Consider the following 22503-nt stretch of genomic DNA (forward strand, 5'->3'; position numbering starts at 1 on the left):
AATAGAAAATACATTGCTCAATATTTTCTTGACATGTAGAAACAGGCATTATTTGTTGATTATGTTATAAAAATGTGAAAAAGAAAAGAGGTAATTATATGTTCTATTTCATGAGTATTTCAAGAAGCATAAAATAGAACAAAACCCAAAGAGCTCTAGCAGACATGCAAAGATTAAAAACAATAATATAAAGAGTGAAGTGATCCTATGAAAATGGGTGTTCTTCTAAATGATGGAGAATGTAAAGTGAAGGTAGTTTTCTTTTCAAATTTTCCAGATGCATAAGTTATCAACAATACATGAATTTGATTTAACACTTCTGTTTATGGGTACTTATCTTAAAGAAAAAAGTTAGCAAGTGGTGAATGATTGTCACATAAGTAGTTTCTAAACAGCAGATTTTATTGTTAGAAAATTATTCATAGCAGCCTAATTATCCAAAAACACAGTATTAGATTTAAAAAAACATAATGTCATTGAGCTAAAAAGCAGCATGAACAATATAATTGTTATTTTAAAACATAGCTGTGTATTTGCATTTGTATAGAAAATCATTGTAAGGACAGAGATCAAAATGATAATATCTGCTTACCTCCCAAAAGTAAAATGTCAAGTGATCGTTTTTATTTTTATTTGTTCCCCCCGCCCCCGCTAAGTTTCTATGAGAAAAAAAAAATGTTTTTGATTGAAAAAAAAACAACTAAATTTTTTTTTGGAAAAATATTGATATCTGCTAAGCCAGACTCTTAATCAAAAGTTAAATGTCACATACACAACGTGAAGAATATGACACACTGACCTTAAAAATTGTTGTTGGTTCTTCATTAAGATTGACTCGAGTTATTACTCTTCCAGAATCTTCCTCTACATCAAAAATACTGGCAGGGTAAGGAAACTGCAAATCATCTACTCTGTATCTCACACGACTTGCAGGTAACCCCTGAAATGAAATTACATATTATTCATTTATTGTGTTAAATGAAAACACAGGATAGTGATAAAGTTAAACTGATTTCCAAAATGAATGGCCTTGTAGAAATGAAGAATTATATTTTATGATTTCATACTTTCAGGGATAAAATGTAGCAGAATCATTATTTCTTTAGGATAACTCAATCTGAATCCATGAAGTGTCTTTACTATAGGCTACTTCAGAAGGATTTATAACACAGAAAAACATTAATGGCTGCCTCCAGCATCTTTTCTCCCACATTTATTGTAAGAATCACATTTCTCTCCCCAAATACCCAGTGTCTTCCTAATATTTTAACTTCTGAGACAACCATGTTATTTTTAATCATATATATTTTCAATTATAGGTATTGGAAATTTGTGATACTCAGAGAAAGGTGAAGTGTGGAGAACTGTGTTGAAGTGGAGGAATACGCATTGCAGGGAAAGAAACCAAACTGATTTACCATCTACTCTGTGCTAATTTTCATGATAAATATTTACATAAGTCAGACTAAATCTTGCAACAGTCCATTAAGATAACGTTAATAAGGAATATGACAGTAATAATAGAAAAATAAATGATAGCTAACATTTGTTGAGTTTTAGATGTGCAAAGCCCATCTAAAAGATGTCCTCTACCACCCGTTCTATAGCCAATGAACTTGAGGCTTCGGAGTTGATAAAGATCACAACTTTGTCCCTGATATGAGCCAAGATAAACTAAAGACCAAACCATGCCAAACCAAAACAAAATAAAACATATTTTTTAATGAAAGAAAGTAACATTTGATCAATTTTAAAATGGTATCAAAATAGTCATAATAGGGAACACTCAATATTGTGTTTGATGTCCTTACTTCAATTAGGGCTTAGATCTTTTTTAAAATTTTGAATTATATAGGTTGATAATGGGTTGAACATTATCATCTTTCCAGTGCTTATGGCTTGGAAATCTCTTAAATACTAGAAGTGAGGTAAACAACTCAGGCACCAAATGAGCATGTGGTAGAGTTTGACTTCAGACTCAGACAGAAGGGAACCATTAAGTTCCTTAGGAAGATAGACAATAAAAAAAAATAGGGGGCTGGGTATGGCAGCACATGCTTGTAATGGCAGTAGCTCAGGAGGCTGAAGCAGGAGAACTATGAGTTCAAATTCAGCCTCAGCAACAGCGAGGCACTAAGCAACTCAGTGAGACCCTGTCTCTAAATAAAATACAAAATAAGGCTGGAGATGTGGCTCACTGGCCCCTGAGTTCAATCCCTGGTACCCATCCCCCCCCCCACACACAAAAAAACTGAAAAAGTGGACTTGGCATTATGCTCATATAGAAGAAATAGGATATTACCCTCACAGGCCAATTGGACTTAATGACACTTTAGTATAAAGATGGTTTTGAGAATATTATTATTTATATTACTGATCTTCTTTGTGGCTATATTTAAAATCAAAATTGTTAGTAATTTATGGCCTAAAGAATAGGATACATATAGGATACATATTTTAGCTTAAGGACTTATATAATTCTCCAATTATTACTTGTTCATTCACATACTATACAGCGCAATTGATCACAATCTCCTTGGACACATACTTTAGTTTTTTAATTCTTCTGCATTCTATCTGAGTGTTCTGTTTCAAACCTTTTATTTTCTCCATTTTTTAAGTTTTTCTAATTAGTTATATATGAAAGTAGAATGCATTTTGACAACATCATACATAAATGGAGTATAACTTCTCTTTCTTCTGGTTGTACATGATGCAAGATCACACTGGTCATGTAGTCATATATGCACATAAGATATTAGTGTTCCATTTATTCTACTATTCTTCCTACCTTCATACCCTTTCCACTCCCTTCATTCCCCTCTGCCTTAACCAAAGTACCTCTATTCTTCCCTAGCCACCCGCCCCCCTCCACCCATTGTGAATTAGCATCCACATATCTAAGAAAACATTAGACCTTTGGTTTTTTGGGGATTGGCTTATTTCTCTCAGCATATTATCCAGCTCTGTCCATTTACCTGGAAATGTCATAATTTCATTCTTCTTTAAGACTGAGTAATATTCCATTGGGTATATATACCACATTTTCTTTTCCAAGGTTCTGTCACTATCATTTCTATTTTCTACCTCTACCCTAAGCCTCTAGCATGTCTCTCAGTCCCATGACTTTAAATATTTTCTGTTTACTAACAGTTCCCAAATTTTATTTTTCTGGATAAATTTTCAACCTTTAAGAGACATACTAGTGCATAGAATTGTCAACTATATGGTCCATGTTTAAGTGTGACATAACCAAACCAGAATCCTCATTTCCTTTTCCAAATTTGTTCCTCCTATGCTGTAGGGAAATAGTCCTACCTTTAACCAAATTGTATCATCTTAAAGCTTAGAAATGATCTCTGATCCCTCTCATCCTCCATGACCAAAGCATTGCCATGTCTTTTTCAGATGCATGTATTCCCATCTTCTCTAGTTACCTGTTCCCTATAGTAGTCTGTTCATTGGCTCTCTGCTACCACTGTACTGATATTATCTTTCATTTTTTTTAAACTTTAATGTTTTCTTGCAAAGAAAATTCACATATAAACCATTCTATTTCACTGTAATGATGGGTTATAAAACACTTAATTTTGCAAGAGAACTTGAAAGCCAAATGCAAAAAATCAACATAAACCTATTAATGGGTATGTGATATAAAAATAAACTGTAACATCAGTAACCTAATTCTGAAAAGATATATAAACATACCAAATTTTTTTAATAAACTGAAGCTAGTTTGTTGTTGTCAGTGTAAAATATAGTGTACACTTTAAGTGATCTTTATAAAGTCTCAATATAAATGACAAAATAAATATCCATACACTACATTAAGGGAAGTAGGAGAGGAAACAAAGCAAGTCACTATCAAAATCAATGAATAACAAATTAAACCATTAAGTGGGAAAAACAGCTATATGAAATAAAGTAGGAGTAGTGAGTTCTTCACTTTTACAATATATTTGATTAAAAATGCATTATTATAAAAAACAATCAATACAAAAAGCTTGACTAACAGAATTAAATCTTAAAAAAAATACAACTGTGTGTAATCTACAGGGGACTCTAAATCTAAGGACACAAACAGACTAAAAGTAAAAGGATATGAGTGTTATACACCAAAATGGCAAAATTATTGCATGCAGGACATAGATTAGAGCAAAAATTTATATGGAATAAAATAGATTTTAAATAAAAAACAACTTTGAAAATGGGGCAAAGTGGAATATTATATAAAAATAAAAGGGACATTTCCTTAGGATACGGCAATAAGAGTAGATACACTTGCAACTCACATCATACTTCCCAAATATAGAAAGAAAAGATTAAGAGAATTAAATGAAGAAATAGAAAGCAACACTGTAATACTAGGAGACGCCAATCCCCCCTTATTCTAAAGAAAAATAAGATCAAACAAAATGGTAATCACAAAACAGAAAACTTTGAAAAATATTTGAAGCCAATTAGACTTATATACTCAATTTTCTCAATAGCAATACTGAATAGTATTGACTGAAGGAATAAAACAAAGGCTAATGAACATTAAAATATTTAAATTATTTTGTAAACATAGAATAAAATTTGAAGTCAGAGTGGAAGGGGATGTTCAAAAATCCATAAACATGTGGTGCTTGATTGAATACTCTTAAACATGGTCTTGTTCAAGAATTTAAAGATAAAATTAAAAGGTGTTTGTATACCTTGAAGCTATCTGGAGGCTCCATGTAATATCTTTCAAACTTCCAATCTTATTTTTCTCAGAATTATAATAATCTTATTCTAGAAATTGTATGGAATCTCAACATTGTAAGAATACCTCAAAATATTCAAAATATAAACAAAATTGAAAGAATACTGTTTCCTGACTATTAGAAGCCATAGTATTCAGTTATTAATACTGACATCAAGTTAGACAAAGAGGCATATGGAATTCTGAGAGAGTGTGGTAATAAGCTCTCACATATGTGGCAAATTAAGAAATATTTGCACACCAATATTTGTTATGATATTATTCAACAGAGCCATCATGGAAGCAAACAAAACGTCCATTGTGATGAGTGGATGGAGCAATTTGGAATACAGAAACTAGAATTTTTTAAAGTAATAAAACTTAAGACATTTTGCAAAATGTATAATGACAAATCTTAGACATTATGTTAACTGAAATAAGTCACTAACAAAAGGACAAATACTGTAGAATTCTACTAATATAAGATATGTAAACTTAAAAAAAACCTTCTGAACAGAAAAGTGAATAGTGTTGATGGTGGGAAAGACAGAATTGAGCTCTATATCTTTCAATAACATGAATCATCTCATGAGTTCTGCTTAAAGCCCTCCAAAGCTCTTTAATCACTCATACACAAAATGGCTTAACTTCTTATTATGCACTATCAAATTCTCAGAACATCTTGTTTCTGCTTATCTATTTAACTTTACTTGCTTGCTCATTTCTTGTTCATACATTGTTCCTGCTTCCTCATCTTTTCCTGCTGCACATTTCCAAGATTTTCAGCGACTCAAATTATTCTTCTCTTCTTCAGGTACTCCATAGCACCTGCTTCTAAGCTATTTTTCTCCTGCAACACTACTTGAAATTTTAGTATGCATGTCATCTGTTTACTTTATTCTTTGTCTCCTATGTAATTATACAAGCTTCATAAGGTTAGGAGCTCTATTCGATGATCTTGAATGGTACTTGAACCCTGTAGACACCCAAGGAGCATTTGACTGAACACATGAATTACTGAATGAATTCCCATGTATCAAGTATGCCCAGAAACTCTTAATAAAGTATTTACATATTTCAAGATTTTGAAAATGCAGAATGTTGGGGAATTCTTGATATAATTTTAAGGAACTGTCAGCTCTGAGATAATATTTGTATACGGACCCCAAATTTTACTTAGTGATAGGTGGAGAGTTCAGCCACTGAGGAAATATAGAAAAATAAACATTTATTAAAAAAAAAAACTTTCCCTAGGTACAACAATGTTTCTGTAATAATCATTCAGATGCCAATCATAGGAAGGAAACTTTGCTTGTATTTTAATAACAATATAGACTAGATTTGTAAGCTATCAATTGAAATGCTTTGCTACATACCAGAGTATGTGCATTACATGCATTCCCATATTTATACTTAAAAAGAAATCCAGGAGTTCTCATGAACACCTACATTTTACAAAAAAAAAAAAAAAAAGAAATCAAATCAAAGTTTTAAGAATTAATTCATTTCCTGAAATTTCCCTAGCTAGAAAATGAGAAAGTTGTTACATAATCAGTCTTCCTTCATACTAAAATACAGGTCCTTATGTGTTAAATCAGCTTACTATTTATCTATGCAATAGTTCTTAAGTGAGAACAAAAAGGCAATATGATTGAGAAAATTTATTTGGGAAAGATGCTTTAGAATTTAATGCCCTAGTAAACCTCGCCTTAGTACATTGTCCAAGATGTTATACAGCACATACTCCGTCTCACCTTTAGATGAGGAGGCAAAGTTGAAAGAGAAAAATTATGGCATAAATTGTTTTAAGAACAATTTTTCAGAGTTTCTGTTATCAGTACTTATTCAGACTGCAGTCACTAACATTACTTTTAACAATCACAAATTGACCATCAAGATATTTAAAATGTTATTTATATTTAGTATGTTGTATTTAATAAAGCCAAGGTATTTGTGAAACATTTGGAATTATGCTTTAATTGATAAAATAAAAGAAAAAATGTGCTAGAATTATGGAATATTCTTTCTCCAATGCCTAAAGTATTTGCTGTTAAGAAAATCCTAGAACCAACCTCTATAGCATTTTGAAATTACGATAAATTGCATGTATACATACCTGAACATTAAGTCACATGTTAGCTCTATCAACAAATTTTTCTTCTCTGATTTTAGTTATTTTGTAGATTATCAGCACATTATCAAGGTATAGCTCTTTCAGTATATTTTTGGCTTATAAGACACATTTTAACAACATCCTCTATAACTCATCAAATCACCACACTTCATTTTATATCACACACTATGATACAAAACTCAGCATCTAAAATGATTGCTTCAAGCATATTCAAAAGTTTATTTTTTCTTTTCACTCTCCCTCCCTTACTGCTATCTGCTCTCTCATTCTTTCCTTTGTATTTTTCTTCCCTCACTTCCTTCCTTCCTTTTATTCTGGTTATAGGCTTTTTTTTTTTCAAAAAAGTCACCTTAATAGTTATATTACTAGGCTATATAATAGGTAAAGGTAATTATCTTTGGGAAATAGTTTTAATTAACATTCCTAACATTGTCTCTGGACATGTACAACATGAATCAGGTCGAAACTTTGTTTTTTTGAAAGTCAAAAATATTATGATTTTATTTTTTTTAAATGTCATTTTGAAACCTAGAATTCCAAGCACACTTAACAAACAAGATCATTATAAACCTGATCATGTAAAATTAACATTAGCATTTTTTAAACTTCTTCTAATACTTAATTCCAATTAAAATTGTAATAGACATGATCTAAGCATTATAATGTACAAAACCCTCAATAATTATATCTTCAAAGCTAAAATAAAATGGTCCACTGAGTTTATCTATTACATATTTTAATATTTATGATATATGTGATATAAGTGGTCAAATTATCATTTAGATAAATGTTAATTTAACAAATAGTTGTTTTAATTTTAAACTGTACTAAGAACAGAGACACCCATATTTATTTCTATATATTTCCTATTATTTATATGTCTTCTAGTTGAATACATGTAATAGTTAATGATGTTTGTTTTTTAAAATGAACTAAAATATAAAAATACTTAAATTGAGATAAAATACATAATTACCATTTTCTACTTCTCTTATGATACTAGAGTTAGTATGTTACATAGATCTCTCTTAGAGATTTTCTACCAAAAGAAAAAGTTATCAATGTATTTTTAAAAAATTAAATCTTGTTAATATGGCAATAGATTCTTCCTCTATAGCATTTTGAAATTGTGATAAAATTATTCTACTCCTAACACTAAAATCAGCCCATAGGAATTTATTTCTTGGGGAGTACTGGGGATTAAAATCAGGGGCACTAAACCACTGAGCCACTTCCCTAGCCCTATTTTGCATTTTTTTTTAAATTTAGACACAGGGTCTCACTGAGTTGCTTAGTGCCTGGGTTTTGCTCAGGGTGGATTTGAACTTGAGATCCTCCTGCCTCAGCCTCCTGAGCTGCTGGGATTATAATCATGCACTACCTTGCCTGGTAGCCCAAAGGCACTTTGATAAAGTTATTACTAACTGAAATAAGACCATGGTTTGATTTATAAGTGACAAGTAAATGACTTTTACTGCTTTTTTCTGATGAACCAAATTTATTAGTTTTTATTTAGGTCCAGAAGCAATCTTGAGGTAGACTACAGAATTCAGGTTAAATTTTTAAAGATTTAACAAAAGTAAAACTCATGATCATTTAAGAAGCCCACTGTGCCATTTAAGGACTTTGGCACTAAGGAGACTCTTCTTGGTATCTGAATACTTTACTTGCTTGTAACCAGATCTCTCCCTAAGCAGACACAGAAAACAGTTGTCATTTCTTCAGAGCACTGCAACTTTGCATAGCTATGAATACCAGTCTTTGCCTCTGAGTCCTGCTTTATTAGGATAGCTATTTCCATCTATTTCTGTACCACCCAAGGCATACTTTTCTAGTCTTTGTATCTTTTCTTCATACCCTTTTAACTTACAGTTGTTTTGAAAAATACATTCAAAATCTGGATTCAAGAAAATAAAACAGAGTATTTAATAATTCTATGTCACCATCAATGAAACAAGCAATTAGATATCAATTTTATTCTTTACATTATGGAATCCATTTACATTTTTTTTCTTTAATTAATTGGCCTAATTATAACACCTCTTTCTTGCCATGGTATTTTAATATCATGAGATACAATTTAGTAGCCATTTCAGAGAATGCAAAACTTCAAATGAAGACTAAAAAATATAGTTTGATTCAACTTTATTTATGGGAAGTTAATAGGCAATCTCATAATCTCTATATATCATCATATAAAAAGGTATTATTGAAGCCACAAAGGAATTTTATTTTATTGGCATATCAATCATGAAGAACAATTATCAAAATTAAAAAAACACAGAAAGAATTGACCAAAATATAAACATCAATTTAATAGAAAAGCGGTTAAAATTGTGTGCAAGGATTCTCATTTCAGAACACCATGTTGACTAAAATGGAGTTCCTTATGATTCTGCAGCCTGGATTCTTTTGAAGGCTACTTGCAGTAAATTACTTCTTTAATTTCTATGGAAGGTGAAGAAATGTGAGAAGAGTAGCAGAACAGGTTTTTGAAGCTTACATGACAGCTATTTCTATAACTCTAAATAAACCTATCTAATGGAGTAAATGTTCCCTCAAATAGTCATGTTTTTAAAAGACTGATGGAATGCTGGTACAGCAATCTTTCTTAGTGTCAACTTCCATTTACCAAAACATTCTTTGACATTTTCCTGAAATTTTCAAATAAATGATACACTGTCTTTGGAACAATATATTTTCCTAAATAAAATGTTCAAAATAGAACCATGGTATTAGTGGAAGCTTAATCATTCAAGAAAGACACTATAGATACAACAATTGAAATTAATCACTGTTTACAACAGATCCCAAAGCACAATTTGTTTACCATTATATAAAACATAATTATAGTTTAAAACTAGTAAAAAAACTAAATAATATCATCTATTTCATGTGGAGTATACTTTTAAGATAGAAAGCTAGAACTGTATAAAACATTAGTAACTGAATTTATAAATTATTTACTTTCTACCACTTATTATGCAGCTTGTATATTCATCATATATAAAATTAATTAACTAATTAATTTGTTAATCAATTTAACCCATTTACTGACAAAAAAATGGCTGTGATGTGGGAGTACAGAAATGAAAAAGCTAGTAGAGAAGTGCTCCGGAATAATGTTTGCCAAATTATATTGCTATATTATGTCCATGTACTACTGTGTAACAACAAATCCCACCATTATGTATAATAATAATGCACCAATGAAAATGTGGAAATAAAAAAACTCATAGCTAAACGAGAGACAAAATTAATCTCATATCCCCTCCTTCCTGATTTTTTTAGCAATAATTTACCCATGTTGTCATTATAAAATATCAAGCTCTTTCTTGCCTCAGATCTTTTCCATTTGCTTTTGTCTCTGTATTCAATACTCCTGAATCATTAGTACCATCTAACATTCAGTTCTTAGTTGACACCTGTTCTGCATATACCCATCCATAATCCACTCTGAGTTAATACCTTTTATATTTTCTTTATACTATATATCCTCATATGAATTCATGTTATAGATTTACTTGTTCATGGTTTTTCATTTCATTATATCTGTCCATAGATAATTTATCCTTGTAAATTCACATTCATCTCTCAAGAAAGCAGATGTGACAGACAGGCTCTTATAGGCATCACATCTGGTCATGTTACAGAGAGAAACACAATTAGCAACAACATTTCTGATGCAAGTCATGAGGAATAAGCATGTGGTGCTAATGAAGTTCATAGAGGTTGAGTTCACATCTTAGGATTTATAGTCAATTAGATCCTACATAACCCTGTGCAGACACTCACACGTCCTGAAAGGTATTGACTTCTTTTTGATTCATAGAGATTTCAACAATAGTGAAGTAATAATGTATACAATAGAGTATACATGGATTTTGATCTGATTAATTATTTCGCTATTAAAATCATTTCATGTCAAGAATTTTGGAGATTTTTTCTTAAACTCAGTGGTGATGAAAACATACATGTAATAGTATGAAGTGGCATAAATTAAAATATAATTTTATAATCATTATATTAATTTAAACAAAAACTTACTAATTTTTGGCATGAACTTTGTTAAAATGTGTGCATGTATTTTATTTGTGGAATTTCAAAGTCTTACTAGCATATTTTCATGAAAAAATCTATTCTCAGTATTATAGTTCTATGGATGACACCAGAATTCATTCATGAGTCCAATGATTGATATTTTAAAGTTTAAAATTAAGGATACTATAGGCATTTCACTAAATCAGAGGCCAAGTTAAGCATGTTTGTCATTACCTTAGAAATGAGAAAGAAGAGGAAACATTAACATCTTTGTACTGCAGACTAGCTAAACACTTTCATTATTCAGTAAGCACAGGAACAACCCAGGGAAATCAGTCTTATAAATCGTATATGGAAATGAAGTTTGAAGAGGACAAGTAACTGCTGTATGGTACCCTGTTTCCTAGTTAAAAACAAGGGGCAACAGTGACATTCCTCAATAGGTGGGAGAGACTTTGGAGGTGTCTGACAAGGCATAATGATTCTCAGGAAGGATATGATTTATATGCCTCTTGATAAAGCAATAACTGTGTTTGTTTATGTATTGTGATTTTACTTCTGAGTATGATTTGAGATATTATGTGATTTATTTGTATACTAAAATGTGAAAGAGTTTATGATATCTTTGTGATTTCCTTTCATCAGCTAAACTTGACGCGTTTAACTTAATATGTACTAGTGCAAACATACTTCTAGAATGGCCTTTTATTTAGTATATGCAGAGTGATATGTGATATGGTAAACCAGGATATTGGGGATGTGATAAAAAATGTATGATGATGGTGCTAATATTAGGTTTACAAAATCAAAAAGTGACATAGTTCACAGGAATAATAAATGTAAGAGAAAATTATAAATTTGTATCAAGAGAATACAAACTTAAAATTTAATTGTTTTGTTATTTAGCATGTTTTTTACTTTCCATTTCCACTTATATTGTGTTAAACATGGTGTGTTTTGACTTAATGATGGTGAGAATATCATTAATTACTATAGAAGGTAATTTCAGACCTATTTGAAAGATGTTGCAAACTAGCAAACATAGGAAATTCATTTAGAGTCAAATGCACCAAAATAATTAAGTTCTTAATATCACCTGGTATCTTGACTGAACCAGTTTTCTTTTTTTTTTTTTAAATATTTATTTATTTATTTGTTATTGGCGGACACAACATCTTTGTTTGTATGTGGTGCTGGAGGATCGAACCCGGGCCGCACGCATGCCAGACGAGCGCGCTACCGCTTGAGCCACATCCCCAGCCCCTGAACCAGTTTTCTTAAATACATAATTATCAAAAAATTATTTACTCAGACCCACATAATTTTCTTCATATTAATGGTAATCTTATTACAGCAGGGAATATTAAAACGTGTTATTATCATTAAAACACAAACATTAAGTAATTTCTTCTCAAGTACACAAAGATTCTTCTCCCTGACATGGTTACTAAATTTCTTTCTTCCCACATCTTTGAAAGTAACTTTGATTTATTTTGTAACTGTGTCATTCGCACGAAATCTTCCAAGTCTGATTTGGCACCAGAAATTACTTTAAAGTGGTTTGTATTTTTTTGACATTCATAATGACTCTGTCATTTTCTATTGGCTCTAGCAGGATGCTAATGAATCCTTCAAAGAGACCAGGAAGAACTGTACTGTCTAACTCTCCAAGTAGCCATTGAGAAGATCTGCTGTATGGTACCCTGTTTCCTAGTTAAACACAAGGGGCAACAATAGTGACAAGTAGCCATTGAGAAGAACTGTGCTTTTCTGTCCACCCCTTCTCCTTCCCATGTGTGACACTGGAGGATATAATATTTTGGTAACTTGTGAGTCAGAACTCCTATTTATGAGTTCTGTGTGCCAGATGTCACTCAATATGTGCACAAGGTCAGTGTCTATAGACATGGCAGCAACATAGCTGTTAAAGAAACCAAGAAACATTTGTTTTAGGATTATTTGCCTATAAATTTATGAGGAAATGCATTTTTAAAAGATAAACTTAAATGTGCAAGACATCAAATAATATAATTCTCTAAAACCTCATTTAGATATGTTTCTTACTTCACAAAGATAAAAGGGACACATATTCGACCTTCTCTTACAAACCAACTCACATAATAAAAGGAATTTTAAAATAGGGTGAACTTGCCCAGAGTTAGGAATCAGTGATCATGTGCCTGCTGCTTTAAAATCCTCCCATTTTTTTCTCAGAATAGGAGGACAAGAATTCTAAACACTATCATTGTGATCCACAAGACTCCACAGGATCCAACCCAAGTTTACAACTCTTACACCCTGAAAAAAAGGTGTTCTTTTGTTTATTGCAATTTACTGGTCTCCCTTCAATTTTAGGACCTAATTCTCCATCTTGCCACTTTGAGTTTGCACATCTCTGAACTGTAACTTAGACTCATTTCCTCCAGAAACTTCCTTGAGACTCAAAACAAAATCAGGCTCTCTTTTATCTGGTTATAAGGCACCCCAAACATTTTTTTTTTATTAGAACTTCTTAGGGTTGTCATATTAAACTTGACACACTTCTTATTAACTTGCAAATTTTTTAGTTTGAAATTCTGAAGCTAAGATTCATAATGGTTTTAATTTAGCCCAGTATCTGTTAAGGAATAAATATTCTTCAAATAATATTGAATGTACTCCCATGTATTAAATATTGAGGATTTTCCTTTCTCTTCAGACATAAGGTACAGCTGTTTGAGTTAAATGTAATCTATAGGTTTTGCAACTCTCTTATTGAAGGATCTATAAGATGACTTTATTTACCAATTTCCATATCTCCTCTTATTCTCATACCTCTGACCTATCTCCCTTTTCCACTAAAGGGAATCACTGTGATGCAATTAAAGTGTATCTTTTATATAGGCTTTTGATGAATTGTATTAAAGTTCAGCCAGTGTCCACTCCCCTTTCTCCCACTTTATGTTCCATTGATTTAGGACTAGGCATGTGGCTTGTTCAGGTCCATGGAGAATGAAGGACAGGACCAGAGGATTTACATGGGATCATGTGGTCAGACAAGATTTCTTATGATTCTGTACTTTGCCATGTGATAGAGCAGGCCTGGCTAGAAATGAGTCCCTAAAAGAGAAGATAAAGGGGATAGATGTGAACCCAACCTGCCTCCTGATACCAAGTTTAGCGAACCCCCTAGGTGCTTTACAACCCATAAATAAAAATATCAGTCTATGTTACTGTGAATCAGAGATATTGGTGTTGTTGAACTAAGCAGTATTTTAGTAGAAAAACCTGGGATAATATTGGGTGCATTAAAAAAAACTAAACTTTGTGTAATGGTTTTGCTCTTCTCAGCATTTTTACTGAGTACCTGGTTCTTGCATTTGGACCTTTGTTGTGTTCATCAAATCCTGCTGTGTTAGCAGGTTATAGACTATGTCATCCTAAATAATGTCCACAGCTGTATGGTGTTCTCTCCGATGTGTTATCCCTTAATAGAACAGAAAATGTTCCTGACAAAAATTCTCTTGAATGTTTAGTTTTCTTTCAGTATGCACTAAAGGCAGCTGTGGTGTTGGGGAGAGAACAGGGGAGAAGGGCTCTGTGTTATCACAGTGGGCGAGAGAGCTAGTTAAGAACCCTAGCATATAACTATGGGCAAATAGGGACCTCAACACAGAATACTCAGCCCTGCTACTTATACTTCAAAAACACACTGAGAAGAGATCAAGCAAGGGAAAATACTTGTTGTCATGGTGATGGTTCAGAAGCCCAGCGACTTCCTCATGCCCACAAACCTTGTACCCCACCCCCAGCTCTTGCTGAGGTTAACCAATCACTAATATTTACAGGCTTTTCAAGAATTCAGAGGTAAACACAAAGAGAAGGATCACAAACAATAGATATATTTGACAGATCACAAAAAATAGAAGACAGCTTTCCGGGACACATAGCAGAGAAATATCAGAATAAATATAAAAATGACTATGTGGTAGGTAACAAAGGCTCCGCATAAATGAGATAATTTAATTATTGTGGTAAGAACATGTAACATGAGATCTACCCTGTAAAAAAAGTTAAGTGTGCAAAATTTTGTAATAATTCATTGTTAACTATAAGCAAAATGTTGTCTGTCAGATCTCTAGAATAAGAGCAAAACTCCACCCCTAAATGATTCAACTAAAAATGGGCAAAGGATTTGCATAGATGGTTTCTCAAGTTGTACAAATGTTCAATAGATATATGAAAATATGCTCAACATCATAGTAATCATTAGCGAAATGAAAATCAACAACAATGAGTTATAACACCTATTAGGATGGTCAATATATAAAAAATGATAACTATTAGCAAGGATATGGAAAACTTGGTATACTAGTATACCATTAGTGAACATAAAATAGTGCTACCACTATGGGATATAGTATGGAGGTTACTTAAAAAATTAAAACTTGAACTACCATTTAATACAACACAGTAATTTCAACCTTTATGAATCCATATAAAGCATCAATTTCTAAAAACAATAAATAGGTGGGGGGATTGGAAAGCCAGTGGAATAGAGGAGGGGGAACAGTTTGGGGATAAGGGAAAGGTGGGAAGAGGTGCTTCGCACTGAAATGAAGCAAATTATGTTCCACACATGTGTGATTAGTCAGAATGAACCCCACTATTTTGTATAGTTATAAAGCACTAAAAAGCAAAAAAACAAATAAAACCACTATTTGATACAGCAATGCTGTTTTTGGTAATTTATTCAAAAGATTTTAAGTTGCATCTGAAAGAGATGTTTGGACTGCCATGTAAACTGAAGTATTATCCACAATACCTAAGATGTAGATCACCCTAAAAGCACATATCATGGATGAGTAAAGAAAATGTCTCATGTCTCTCTCTCTCTCTCTCTCTCTCTCACACACACACACACACACACACACACACACACACACACACATTTAATCCTTAAATAAGAAGGAAATCGTGCCATCTGCAATAACATGGATGAACCTGGAGAGCATTATACTGAGTTAAACAAACTATCTTGGAAGGAAAAATACTGCCAAATTCTACTTATACAAGGACTACACAAGAGAATTAGAGAAGTAGAGAATAGAATATGAGCTGGTAGGGACTATGAGAGAGAGAAACTAGAAGCTGCTATTCATGACATGTATATTTCAATTGTGTGTGTGTGTGTTTTTTTCCACTTTCTAAATGCAAGAACTGAAGAGCCAGGTGACTAAGTAAATTGCCTAAGTTAGTTGGTGCGGGTTTTTGGAGTTGACACCAGATTGTCTAGCTCCAAAACCCATACTCTTGAAGCCACTTAAAACTTTCTTGAGATGATTGGTGAATATTTAAGTTTATATCTAAGGGGTTATCATATATCAGGTGTAATTAACATAGAAAATAAGATCTAATTATATGTTAATATTAAATGTAATTTAAAGAAGAGAATCTTGCAATTATATAAATGCAAAATATCTAAAAGTCAAGAAAAATTAATTTGGTTTCAATCTCTATAATGTTACATAACAGAAAAGAGTGTAATATATTATGTATGGTTGTAAAGTACAAAAATTTGTATCCAAGACACTCACATTGTGTCAATTTGAATGTTATATGTGAAAGCAAAATAAAGTTTCCAATATACAATAGTCACAAATAACATCTCCTCAACAAAATAAAAAACAGATGTGACTAAAGCAAGAGATGGAACAAAATGGAGTACACATGCTTTCTTGCCCAGCTTCTCCACCCTTTTAGTCTTGGTCCTTTAAATGAAGCCAGATCATCCTGGCATTAAATTAAAACAACTGTGGCAAGCAGGTATCTACCTCAAGTCCTCCTTGTGACCTTGCTTACCTTTGCAAAAGAGATTATTTCTTTATGTAGCAATTTGCTTCCAGTTTTCTCTCACAGTTAGTTATCATATATTCCTTGGTTTGGGAAACCCGTTAATTCTGGGTAAGAGACAGTCTCTCTACCAGTCCTGCACAGGGGTTCCTGGACAGATCTGTTAGTATTTTTCGCTAGCTATGTTCTGACTTAGATTTCTATTACTCTATAAATACATGCATTTAGATATGCTGAAGTCAATTCAAATTTAATTTGTTCCAAAATTGATGTCATTTATTTCTTCTTAAATTAGGTTCTTGTTCTATATATATTATTTCTGTCAACTGTTGTTCATAACCGTCTTTATTGCTTCATATAAAAATTCTTGATTCACTTAAAAAAAAAACTTTCTTTTTTAGTTGTAGATGGACACAATACCTTTGTTTTGTTTCTTTTTATTTTTATGTTGTGCTAAGGATAGAACCCAGTGCCTCACATGTGCTAGGTAAGTGCTCCACCACTGAGCTACAAGCCCAGGCCTTTGATTCACTTTTGATTTTACTTATGTCTATACTTTTCAACCTTACTTCAAATAGGTATCAATTCTCACACCTGAATGGCTTTGAAGTATTTCCACCTTCTCCATTTTATAGCCAGCTTTCTTTTTTTCAGATGTAGTAAAGGTAAAAGTTGCCAACTTGCTCCTAACTTTATTTATTACTTCATCCAATTAAACCTGCCTATCACAGGAAATAGTTTTTCCAATATTAGCATTGATTGTCATTGATATGTTTAAAAGTCTTTAGTAGTCTTCATTTTCTACAATAAAGTGGGTCTTGCACATTTTATGTCTATTAATTAATTTCTAAAGACAGTGCTAATATATTCTGTTAAACCACTAACATTTTTTGAATTAGATCTATTTCAAATCATATTACACAAACACATGAACATATGATGAATATTTTTGAATCTGCAATTTTTGGATACATTTCCTTTGTCAATTTCTTCTATCCTTAGTCAACTGAATCCACTATATTTTTGTAAATAGAAAAACAACTGTTCAGAGCAGGCTCAGAATGAATGAGAACATATTTTTTTCTCCATTCTCTGAATAACTTCATATTATCTCTCATAAACATTTTCATGGATTTTTCTCTTTCTCTATCTGGTCATATCATTATATCAGTCCAGCTCATAATAAATGTATTTTAACTCATTTATTTATTTATTCATTAACTATTACAAAGTGTCTAGATTGTTCTGGGCCCATGTTTGATTGTAAGTCTACAGCCTAAACACAGCATAACTCCAAAAACCAGAAGAACTGTAGATAACAGTAGGTGCAAGGGTTACCAAAGGTTTATTTTAAAGTGTGTTAAGACCTAGAATCCAAACTAGAAAAAACAAGATACCTTTTCAGTGAGGTCAGTTTCCATTTCTTCTGACAAGAATTTTTAACTAGATCACATCAGTTAATCCAAAAAAGAGAACTATGAGTGAGCTCCAAAAAACTTTATTTCACTCAATTACCAATGGAAACTTGAGTTGCATTGTAACCCTCACTAATCCCATGAAATTTATTCCCATTGGAAAAAAAATGAAAATTCTTAATATGTCATGAGTTACAGAGCAGTGCTCTTGCAAAATTCAAAATGAGCAAACTTCATATACATTTCAATTTATAATAAAAGAAAAATGCACCTTTAACCTTGGTAAGTATGGCAGTTTCTAAATGAGAATAATAATATTTATATCTGAAACAGTTAATTCTCATATTGATTTTCAGTAATATTAACCATGTAATTAATATATGTAGCAATGTAGCAATATATGTTTTGTGGCATGAATTACATAATATAATTATAATGCTATAGAACATGATATATGCTACACAAGGGAAACAAATGACAGATCCTTAAAGTGCATAGATGAGCTTTTTCTAGACACTAACCAAGCTTACATTTTCTCATAAAACCTTCCCTTTTGTACCCATTTACACTTTCAAATCTAATTATAAGCCATTGTCATTTTAAAGATCAAGCCCTAACTGTTTCATGGTGTACTTTCTTTCTAAGTAAGTATTTGAGACCACAGAGACTCAGGTCTGGGGCTATATCATCTCAGTTTTCACAAGCTGACATTCACTGTGAAAACAGTTCCTGATTATTTCCTTGTTTAGCTTTGATGTGAAGGAAAAGAACCACTGAGCTGTGTACATTTCCTTCTCATGTTCCAGGGTCAGTAATCATAGTTAGTAGATGTTGGTCTTAAAACCAGAAGATCTGGTACATTACTAGCAATAACCTGAATCCATACAGCATAACAACACTAGCTGGTCGATGGTGAGTGATGAAAAGTAGGTCAGTTAAGACACCAAAGGAAAACGATGCAGACAAGCCATACTATTGAGAAATGGCAGTGCAGTTTTACAACATTTTGGACCCTGGATAACATCCACTATTTCCCACAAAGCAAGCAAGCAGCAAATTATGGATAAAGATGATTATTGCTTTTCTTGAGCTGTTGTACTCTCTGCCAATAAGTTTTGACAGGATGACTATTTGAAGGGTTAAGCATTCTTGAGATGACTATAATTAACCGGCATTCACTGATGACATCATGACACTTTGATAAAACATAGGTATGCATCATAGAACAAAAACTGGCTATCTTTTTTTCTCTTGGCAAAACTATTCTTGAATGATTGGGATGGGTGTTAAAGACACCTGTGAAAACACATTGCAAATAATTCCTCATGTAGCTTGTCTGAACTCAGAAAGGCTAAGTGTCAGTAACTCAAAAGGTGGAAAGAAAATATCTCACACTTGGAGTTATTTTTTTCTTTATAAACACATATTTTTAAATAGTGATAATACTCATATTTGGGAATGATTTTAAATGCAATTACTATTGAGAACTAACATGATCTATTTTTATGGCATATACATATACTTCATAAGTCAATATCAAAGCCTGAAAAAAGAAGTCCAAAATTCTACATAATTTTTACAATATGATATTATATAAGTAAGAAATTTCAAAGCTTGCTAATATTAAACATGTTTCAATTACTGTCTTACTTAAACAAGAGTCTTAAAATTTATTAAAATGCTTCTATGGAAAGAACAGTCTAACAATGAGAAATACAGTCTTTGTGGTTTTCCTATAGTTCATTTCTGGTTTGTTTGTTTGTTTGTTTGTTTGTTTGTTTTTCTTTTCTTTTCTTTTATTGGTACTAGAGATTAAACCCAAGGATGCTTTATCGCCATGTTCCACCTCCAGTCATTTTTATTTATTTATTTTATTTTTGGATAGAAAAAAGTAAAAGATCTTCCCAATGTTTAGAAATATAGGTGTGCATCACTGCCTGGCCTGTAGTTCCCTCCTTGAAAATGATCGAAAAATGAACTTCATTTTTTTTGAGTATGTCTACATACTCAAAAAAAGACAATAAACTTCAGGGATTTTACCCTGTCCAATAAATGGAACTCTTATGTGGTAAAAGTTTGACCTGAAGTTTCAGAAAGAATTTTAAGAAATTCAAATGGAAATTTCACTTGCAACTCTGTTTTATGATAGTTTAAAGTAAGAAATCTTTTTAAAAATAACTTTATTTTATTATTTTTTTTATGTGGTGCTGAGGATCAAATCCAGATCACATGTGCTAGGCAAGTTCTGTACCACTGAGCCACAACCCCAAGCCTTAAGTGACAACTCACATCTCAAGTGAATTAATGTCCACCCTCTCAAAAAAGCAAGCAAGAAAAAGGAACTCCTAACAGCTTTAGTTCAGTGGGGGAAACAGATCCCTGGAATATTTTGTTTTTCTTCATCTAGATCACTTTTGTTTTGTACAAGATGCATTTTAAAAGGCTTAATTTATATTTAGCAGTAATGCTCTCTCTAACTTTGAGACCATACCTAGTTTTTCCATCTGATACTTCAAAGGGTTTTGTTGTTGCTATTACCTAGTTTTAAATGGGTGGTTCTCATTTTGTTCACAAGAAACAGGAGGCTTTGAAAAAGATGTGGTCAACCTCTAGAAATGAAAATTATTATTTCTGAAGCATTGTGATATCTTAAAATACTTCTTCTGTCTTCCTGCCACAAACATAAAATGAAAAGCATAAAAGTCAATCATAATATTTTTGAAATTATGTAATACATTAGTTATCTTCTGAAAATGTTTTTGGATTTGAATTTTTATTTCAGATTGGTGGGGGTGAAGGCAAATTGTGACTATACCAATTCAAGGGATCCAATTTGCAGAAGTGATTTAAAACCTCAATTTTGAATAATACTTACACTGAAAGATTGTTATTGTTTCAGGGATCTGAACTAAATCTGAGAAATGTATTCTTTGTAAGAAGTACGCTCAATATTCTGATAGAATGACTTGTATCCACCTTTTATCTATTGAAAAGTCAACATCAGATATTAAGTGTAAAGTCTGCCACAGTACTTGGAATGCAAGGATAAACTCTTTCCAGCTTCTTTGACACTGATGGATGTGATCTTGATGGCAAGCCAGGTACAAAAGTAACATGCACCAAAAGGAAAGTAAGGGTTTGTCATCTTTTCTGACTTTGAGATCTGTCCCAAACAGGTGTGTTCTAACTCTATGCCTCCTACTTAATGGTCTGCTATAAAACATTTGAACAATTAAATAGATGAAAAAATTAATTGTTATTTCTATGCTTTCCAGTATTGATAAAATGTTCCAGGTCATCCTAAACTTGGCTTTGTTTTATTCTCAAAACATCTTAGTTTGGCCACTTTAGGGCTGAAAATTAAATGACATTTAATATAAAAAAAAAACCTCACATGGAATCACCCATCAATAGTGCTACTAATTTTAATTCCAACTTAAACTTCAAATTAATAGTAAGTTTTCAGAAATGAACATGTTAAAATAACATGTTTACTTATACTTACTTTGTAATAATCTGTTATATTTTCTATTTGTAGTTCTGTCTTTCCTGCAAGATTGTCAGTTTCTTGAGAACAAAAACTGGTTAGCACAGTGACAAGTATATGGTTCAAAATATGTGTCAAAAGGAACTGAATGCATTTCACTAATTTTTTAAAGTATTCTGCATCGATGACAGTTTGCTTTAAAAGCAGATTAAACACCAATTTCCCATTCACCATCTCTATTGGTGTGTTCAAGACTATGAATTTGTGCCTATCATATTTCTCTAGATGTGATAAATCAGTTTCAAAGACATTTTAGCATTATCTAGCAAAGGAACTTCTGAGTTAAAGGTCATTGCTTTCATGTTAACATTATTTTTCAAGGCCTTATAGTCACAATAGACTTTATAGGGCTTGTCACAATTGAAGATGAAAAATATTATGACTGCCATTCACCTTTTATTAAATAGAAAGCACTACAGAAACACTCTTTATATTAGCAATAGAAAACAAGGTTATAAGTCGTTTCAATAATTCAGGTTTTCAAATATTTTCTTTCCAAATATGGTTAATTTGTTACGTATATTTTTAGAATCAGTTAGACATTAACTTATAGCATGAGCTAACTCAAAGGAAAAATTTAAATCTTCACCATTCTGCTCTTATGAGAACATAAAATATTTATAAAGTACCCTAGGTGTTTATAGAAATCATTCTTATGCAGGCATTATTAATACTTTTATCTTAACCGCCATAAAGAAATGTAATTGAAGAAAATTTATATCACATCTGCTAATAATTCTAATAATATTTTAGTTGAACACCTTCAGTCTTGAATGATAATTTAAAATATCTTAAAAGAGGTAAAGTT

At 31.9% G+C, this 22503-nt stretch overlaps 1 protein-coding gene across 17 annotated transcripts in view; it reads right to left on the reverse strand.

Moving 5' to 3' along the window:
- The window catches only part of Pcdh15 (protocadherin related 15), a 716528-nt gene that overhangs the window by 145393 nt on the left and 548632 nt on the right, over positions 1-22503 (reverse strand). For all 17 annotated transcript variants that reach the window (XM_077799359.1, XM_077799358.1, XM_077799357.1 and 14 more), the window contains one exon: positions 800-940. In XM_077799359.1, coding sequence (XP_077655485.1) covers positions 800-940 — 141 coding nt within the window. The remainder of the gene's footprint in view (positions 1-799; positions 941-22503) is intronic.

This window comes from Urocitellus parryii, chromosome 5 (genome assembly GCF_045843805.1).
Source record: "Urocitellus parryii isolate mUroPar1 chromosome 5, mUroPar1.hap1, whole genome shotgun sequence".
Classification (NCBI taxonomy): Eukaryota; Metazoa; Chordata; class Mammalia; order Rodentia; family Sciuridae; genus Urocitellus; species Urocitellus parryii.